Source organism: Myiozetetes cayanensis, unplaced genomic scaffold, assembly GCF_022539395.1.
Source record: "Myiozetetes cayanensis isolate MyiCay16 unplaced genomic scaffold, myiCay2020 scf148, whole genome shotgun sequence".
Classification (NCBI taxonomy): domain Eukaryota; kingdom Metazoa; phylum Chordata; class Aves; order Passeriformes; family Tyrannidae; genus Myiozetetes; species Myiozetetes cayanensis.
The window spans coordinates 1-7515 of NW_026087137.1; the positions used below are offsets into that span (position 1 = coordinate 1).

Sequence of the window (7515 nt, forward strand, 5' to 3'; positions counted from 1 at the left end):
CACAGCCTGGGCCTGAGCCTAACACAGCCTGGGCTTGAGCCTAACACAGCCTGGGCCTGGGCCTAACATGGCCTGGGTCTGAGTCTGAGCTTAGCACAGCCTGGGCCTGGGCCTAACACAGCCTGGGCCTAACACATCCTGAGCCTAAAACAGCCTGGGCCTGAGCCTAACATGGCCTGGGCCTGGGCCTAACACAACCTGGGCCTGGGACTAACACAGCCTGGGCCTGAGCCTGAGCCTAATACAGCCTGAGTCTGGGCTTGAGCCTAATACAGCCTGGGCCTGAGCCTGAGCCTAACTTGGCCTGGACCTGGGCCTGAGTCTAACACAGCCTGGGCCTGAGTCTGAGCTCAGCACAGCTTGGGCCTGGGCCTGAGCTTAACACAGCCTGGGCCTGGGCCTGAGCCTGAGCCTAACACAGCCTGGGCCTAACACAGCCTGAGCCTAACACAGCATGGGCCCGAGCCTGAGCCTAACTCGGCCTGGACCTGGGCCTAACACAGCCTGGGCCTGGGACTAACACAGCCTGGGCCTGAGCTTGAGCCTAACACAGCCTGGGCCTGAGTTTAACACAGCCTGGGCCTGAGTCTGAGCTTAGCACAGCCTGAGCCTGGGCCTGGGCTTGAGCCTAACACAGCCTGGGCCTGGGCCTAATACAGCCTGGGCCTGAACCTGGGCCTGAGCCTAACACAGCCTGGGCCTGAACCTGGGCTTGAGCCTAACACAGCCTGGGCCTGGGCTTGAGCCTAACACAGCCTGGGCCTGAGCCTGGGCTCGAGTCTAACAGCCTGGGCCTGGGCCTAACACGGCCTGAGCTTGAGTCTAACACAGCCTAGGCCTGGGACTAACACAGCCTGGGCCTGGGACTAACACAGCCTGAGCCTGGGCTTGAGCCTAAAACAGCCTGGGCATGAGCCTGGGCCTAACACAGCCTGGGCCTGGGCTTGAGCCTAAAACAGCCTGGGCATGAGCCTAACATGGCCTGGGCCTGGGCCTGGGCTTGAGCCTAACACAACCTGGGCCTGGGCCTAAAACAGCCTGGGCCTGGGCCTAAAACAGCCTGGGCCTGGGCCTAAAACAGCCTGGGCCTGGGCCTAAAACAGCCTGGGCCCAAACCTGGGCTTGAGCCTAACATGGCCTGGGCCTGGGCCCAAGCCTGAGCCTAACACGGCCTGGGCCTGGGTCTAACATGGCCTGGGTCTGAGTCTGAGCTTAGCACAGCCTGGGCCTGGGCCTGAGCCTAACACAGCCTGGGCCTAACATGGCTTGGGCCTGGGCCTGGGTCTGAGTCTGAGTCTGAGCTTAGCACAGCCTGGGCCTGAGCCTGGGCCTAACACAGCCTGAGCCTGAGCCTGAGCCTAAAACAGCCTGGGCCTGAGCCTAACACAGGCTGGGCCCAACACAGCCTGGACCTGGGCTTGAGCTTAGTACAGCCTGGGCCTGAGCCTGAGCCTAAAACAGCCTGAGCCTGGGCCCGAGCCTAACACAACCTGGGCCTGGGCCTCACACAGCCTGGGCCTAACACAGCCTGGGCCTGGGACTAACACAGCCTGAGCCTGAGCCTGAGCCCGAGTCTAACAAGGCCTGAGCCTGAGCTTAGCCCAGCCTGTCCCTGTCCCCCATCCCTGTCCCTGTTCCCCCCCAGTCCTGGTGTCCCCTTCCCATCGATCCCATTCCAACCCCTGATTGTTGTCCCAAAAAAGCTCCTCCCCCTCCCCCCTCCGTGCCAGAGACCAATCCAACCCCTGAGCCAGAGACCAATCCAACCCCTGAGCCGAATCATCGGATCCATCGACAGCCCTGACTGGAATGGGAAGGGATTTGGGATCCATCGACAGCCCTGACTGGAATGGGAAGGGATTGGATTCCATTGACAGCCCTGACTGGAATGGGAAGGGATTGGATTCCATTGACAGCCCTGACTGGAATGGGAAGGGACTTGGGATCCATCGACAGCCCTGACCACAATGGGAAGGGACTTGGGATCCATTGACAGCCCTGACTGGAATGGGAAGGGACTTGGGATCCATTGACAGCCCTGACTGGAATGGGAAGGGACTTGGGATCCATCGACAGCCCTGACTGGAATGGGAAGGGACTTGGGATCCATCGACAGCCCTGACTGGAATGGGAAGGGACTTGGGATCCATTGACAGCCCTGACCACAATGGGAAGGGACTTGGGATCCATTGACAGCCCTGACTGGAATGGGAAGGGACTTGGGATCCATTGACAGCCCTGACCACAATGGGAAGGGACTTGGGATCCATCGACAGCCCTGACTGGAATGGGAAGGGACTGGGATTTCATTGACAGCCCTGACTGGAATGGGAAGGGATTTGGGATCCATCGACAGCCCTGACTGGAATGGGAAGGGACTTGGGATCCATTGACAGCCCTGACTGGAATGGGAAGGGATTGGATTCCATTGACAGCCCTGACTGCAATGGGAAGGGACTTGGGATCCATCGACAGCCCTGACCACAATGGGAAGGGACTTGGGATCCATTGACAGCCCTGACTGGAATGGGAAGGGACTTGGGATCCATTGACAGCCCTGACTGGAATGGGAAGGGACTTGGGATCCATTGACAGCCCTGACTGGAATGGGAAGGGACTTGGGATCCATTGACAGCCCTGACTGCAATGGGAAGGGACTTGGGATCCATTGACAGCCCTGACTGCAATGGGAAGGGACTTGGGATCCATTGACAGCCCTGACTGGAATGGGAAGGGACTTGGGATCCATTGACAGCCCTGACCACAATGGGAAGGGACTTGGGATCCATTGACAGCCCTGACCACAATGGGAAGGGACTTGGGATCCATTGACAGCCCTGACTGGAATGGGAAGGGACTTGGGATCCATTGACAGCCCTGACTGCAATGGGAAGGGACTTGGGATCCATTGACAGCCCTGACCACAATGGGAAGGGACTTGGGATCCATTGACAGCCCTGACTGGAATGGGAAGGGACTTGGGATCCATCGACAGCCCTGACTGCAATGGGAAGGGACTTGGGATCCATTGACAGCCCTGACTGGAATGGGAAGGGACTGGGATCCATTGACAGCCCTGACCACAATGGGAAGGGACTTGGGATCCATTGACAGCCCTGACTGGAATGGGAAGGGACTTGGGATTCCATTGACAGCCCTGACTGGAATGGGAAGGATTTGGGATCCATTGACAGCCCTGACTGGAATGGGAAGGGACTTGGGATCCATCGACAGCCCTGACTGGAATGGGAAGGGACTGGGATTTCATTGACAGCCCTGACTGGAATGGGAAGGGACTTGGGATCCATTGACAGCCCTGACTGGAATGGGAAGGGACTTGGGATCCATTGACAGCCCTGACCACAATGGGAAGGGATTGGATTTCATTGACAGCCCTGACTGGAATGGGAAGGGACTTGGGATCCATCGACAGCCCTGACCACAATGGGAAGGGATTTGGGATCCATCGACAGCCCTGACCACAATGGGAAGGGATTTGGGATCCATTGACAGCCCTGACTGGAATGGGAAGGGACTGGGATCCATTGACAGCCCTGACTGGAATGGGAAGGGACTTGGGATCCATTGACAGCCCTGACTGGAATGGGAAGGGACTTGGATTCCATTGACAGCCCTGACTGGAATGGGAAGGGATTTGGGATCCATCGACAGCCCTGACTGGAATGGGAAGGGACTTGGGATCCATCGACAGCCCTGACCACAATGGGAAGGGACTTGGGATCCATTGACAGCCCTGACTGGAATGGGAAGGGATTTGGGATCCATTGACAGCCCTGACTGGAATGGGAAGGGACTGGATTTGCTTCTTCTCCAGATTAGGGAGAGCTGGGAATGTTCCCCTGGAGAAGGGAAGGATCCCAGCTTTTCCCTGTCCCATTCCTAGCCATCCCATCCATCCCCATCCCTGATTCCATCCCCCCATCCCTGATTTCATTTCCATCCCCATCCCTGATTCCATCCCCATCCCTGATTCCATCCCTGATTTCATTTCCATCCCTGATTTCATCCCATCCATTCCTGATTTCATCCCATCCATCCCTGATTCCATCCCCACCCCTGATTCCATCCCTGATTTCATTTCCATCCCTGATTTCATCCCATCCATCCCTGATTCCATCCCCACCCCTGATTCCATCCCTGATTTCATTTCCATCCCTGATTTCATCCCATCCATCCCTGATTTCATCCCTCCATCCCTGATTCCATCCCTGATTCCATCCCTGATTTCATCCCCATCCCTGATTTCATCCCATCCATCCCTGATTCCATCCCTGATTCCATCCCTGATTCCATCCCCATCCCTGATTTCATCCCCCAAATCCTCGATTTTTTCCCAGTTTGGGATGTTGGGAAGAGGTTGGGAATGAGGAGAGCAGAGTTTCCCAATTTACACCACAACACGGAACCAGGAAAATCTCCTTTCCCAATTTACACCAAAACATGGAACCAGGAAAATCTCCTTTCCCAATTTACATATGGAACCAGGAAAAGCAGCTTTCCCAATTTACACCACAACATGGAACCAGGAAAAGCTGCTTTCCCAATTTACACCAAAACATGGAATAAGGAAAAGCTGCTTTCCCAATTTACACCACAACATGGAACCAGGAAAAAGTGTTTTCCCAATTTACACAAAAATATGGAAGCAGGAAAATCTCCTTTCCCAATTTACATCAAAACCTGGAAGCAGGAAAAGCTGCTTTCCCAATTTACACCCAAATATGGAATTAGGAAAAGCTGTTTTCCCAACTTACACCCAAATATGGAACCAGGAAAATCTCCTGTCCCAATTTACACCAAAATATGGAACTAGGAAAAAGTGTTTTCCCAATTTACACCCAAATATGGAATAAGGAAAAGCTGCTTTCCCAATTTACATCAAAACATGGGACCAGGAAAAAATGTTTTCCCAATTTACACAAAAATATGGAAGCAGGAAAATCTGCTTTCCCAATTTACACCAAAACATGGGACCAGGAAAAGCTGTTTTCCCAATTTACACCCAAATATGGAATAAGGAAAAGCTGCTTTCCCAATTTACACCACAATACTGAACCAGGAAAAAAGTGTTTTCCCAATTTACACCACAACACAGAAACAGGAAAAGCTGCTTTCCCAATTTACACCAAAATATGGAATAAGGAAAAGCTCCTTTCCCAATTTACAGTGAAATGTGAAACCAGGAAAATCTCCTTTCCCAATTTACACCCAAACATGGAATTAGGAAAATCTCTTTTCCCAATTTACACAAAAATATGGAAGCAGGAAAAGCAGCTTTCCCAATTTACACAAAAATATGGAAGCAGGAAAAGCTGCTTTCCCAATTTACACCAAAACAGGGAACCAGGAAAAAGCTGTTTTCCCAATTTACACCACAACACAGAACCAGGAAAATCTCCTTTCCCAATTTACACAAAAATATGGAATAAGGAAAAGCTGTTTTCCCAACTTACACCAAAACATGGGACCAGGAAAAGTGTTTTCCCAATTTACACAAAAATATGGAAGCAGGAAAAGCTGCTTTCTCAATTTACCCGAAAACACAGAAGCAGGAAAATCTCCTTTCCTAATTTACAGTGAAATGTGGAACCAGGAAAAGCTGTTTTCCCAATTTACATATGGAACCAGGAAAAAGTGTTTTCCCAATTTACACCCAAACATGGAACCAGGAAAAGCTGCTTTCCCAATTTACACCAAAATATGGAATAAGGAAAAGCTGCTTTCCCAATTCACACCCAAACATGGAACCAGGAAAAGCTTCTTTCCCAATTTACACCAAAACATGGAACCAGGAAAAGCTGCTTTCCCAATTCACACCAAAATATGGAAGCAGGAAAATCTCCTTTCCCAATTCACACCCAAATATGGAAGCAGGAAAAGCAAACTCTGGGACAAATCAGCCCTGGAGGATCTTGGAGCACTCGGGATCATCCTGGAATGTCCATCCCCTCAGGAGAGCTTTGGAATGGGAGGATCCAGAGCAGGAAAAGCCCCATTTTAATGGGAATCTTTGCAGGGAATGGGGAGGAACATCCCTGGCTCAGGGCACAGCTTCCCACATTTCCCTTGGGATCTGTGGACAAGGAAAAGGAGACACAAAATAATTAAAATATTCCTCATTTTTGCCTTTCCAGCCCCTTTTCCTCCATTCCTGCTCCAGCAATTCATTTAATTAAAAAAAACAATCAGGGAATAGAACCATGCTCCCGTTTCCAGGAGCTGAGGGGTCATTCATGGAATCTTGGGATGGGTTCCTTCTCCTCCTTCTTTCTCCTTCTCCTTTTTCCTTCTCCTTCTTCTCCTCCTCCTTTTTCCTTCTCCTCCTTTTCCTTCTCCTTTCTCCTTCTCCTTTTTCCTTCTCCTCCTTTTTCCTTCTCCTTTTTCCTCCTCCTTTTTCCTTCTCTTTCTCCTCCTTTTTCCTTCTCTTTTTCCTCCTCCTTTTTCCTTCTTCTTTTTCCTCCTCCTTTTTCCTCCTCCTTTTCCCTCCTCCTTTTTTCCTTTTCTTTCTCCTCCTCCTTTTCCTTCTCCTCCTCCTTTTTCCTTTTCCTCCTCCTTTTTCCTTCTCTTTCTCCTCCTTTTTCCTTCTCCTCCTCCTTTTTCCTTCTCTTTCTCCTCCTCCTTTTTCCTTCTCCTCCTTTTCCTTCTCCTTCTTCTCCTCCTCCTTTTTCCTTCTCCTCCTTTTCCTTCTCCTTTCTCCTTCTCCTTTTTCCTTCTCTTTCTCCTCCTTTTTCCTTCTCCTCCTTTTTCCTTCTTCTCCTTTTTTCTTCTCCTCCTTTTTCCTCCTCCTCCTTTTCCTTCTCCTTTTTCCTTCTCCTTTTCCTCCTCCTCCTTTTCCTTCTCCTCCTCCTCCTCCTCCTTTTCCTTCTCCTCCTTCTCCTCCTCCTCCTTCTCCTCCTCCTTTTCCTTCTCCTTTTTCCTTCTCCTTTTTCTCCTCCTCCTTTTCCTTCTCCTCCTTTTTCCTCCTCCTTTTTCCTCTTCCTCCTTTTTTCTCCTCCTTTTTCCTTCTCCTCCTTTTTCCTTCTCCTTTTTCCTTCTCTTTCTCCTCCTCCTTTTTCCTTCTCCTTCTCTTTCTCCTCCTTTTTCCTTCTCCTCCTTTTTCCTTCTCTTTCTCCTCCTTTTTCCTTCTCTTTCTCCTCCTCCTTTTTCCTTCTCCTTTTTTCCTGCTCCTTTTTCCTTCTCCTTCTCTTTCTCCTCCTTTTCCTTCTCCTTCTCCTTTTTCCTTCTCCTTTTCCTCCTCCTCCTTTTCCTTCTCCTTCTTCTCCTTCTCCTTTTTCCTTCTCCTTCTCCTTTTTCCTTCTTCCTTTTCCTCCTCCTCCTTTTTCCTCCTCCTGCTTTTCCTTCTCCTTCTTCTCCTCCTCTTTTCCTTGTCCTTCTCCTTTTTCCTTCTCCTTTGTCCTTTTCCTTCTCCTCCTTTTTCCTTCTCCTTCTCTTTCTCCTCCTTTTTCCTTCTCCTCCTTTTCCTTCTCCTCCTTTTTCCTTCTCCTCCTTTTTCCT

The 7515-nt window shown here is 50.8% G+C and overlaps 1 protein-coding gene across 1 annotated transcript; it reads right to left on the reverse strand.

Annotated features, from left to right (window-relative positions):
- Positions 1-6828: 6828 nt before the first annotated feature.
- LOC126637169 (histone H3.v1-like) lies at positions 6829-7273 on the reverse strand (the record flags this gene model as incomplete). The annotated part of the gene is made up of 2 exons (XM_050310106.1): positions 6829-6930; positions 7214-7273. Coding segments are annotated over 2 exons (162 nt in total), but the record flags the coding sequence as incomplete, so codon positions are not given.
- Between the last annotated feature and the right edge of the window lie 242 nt (positions 7274-7515).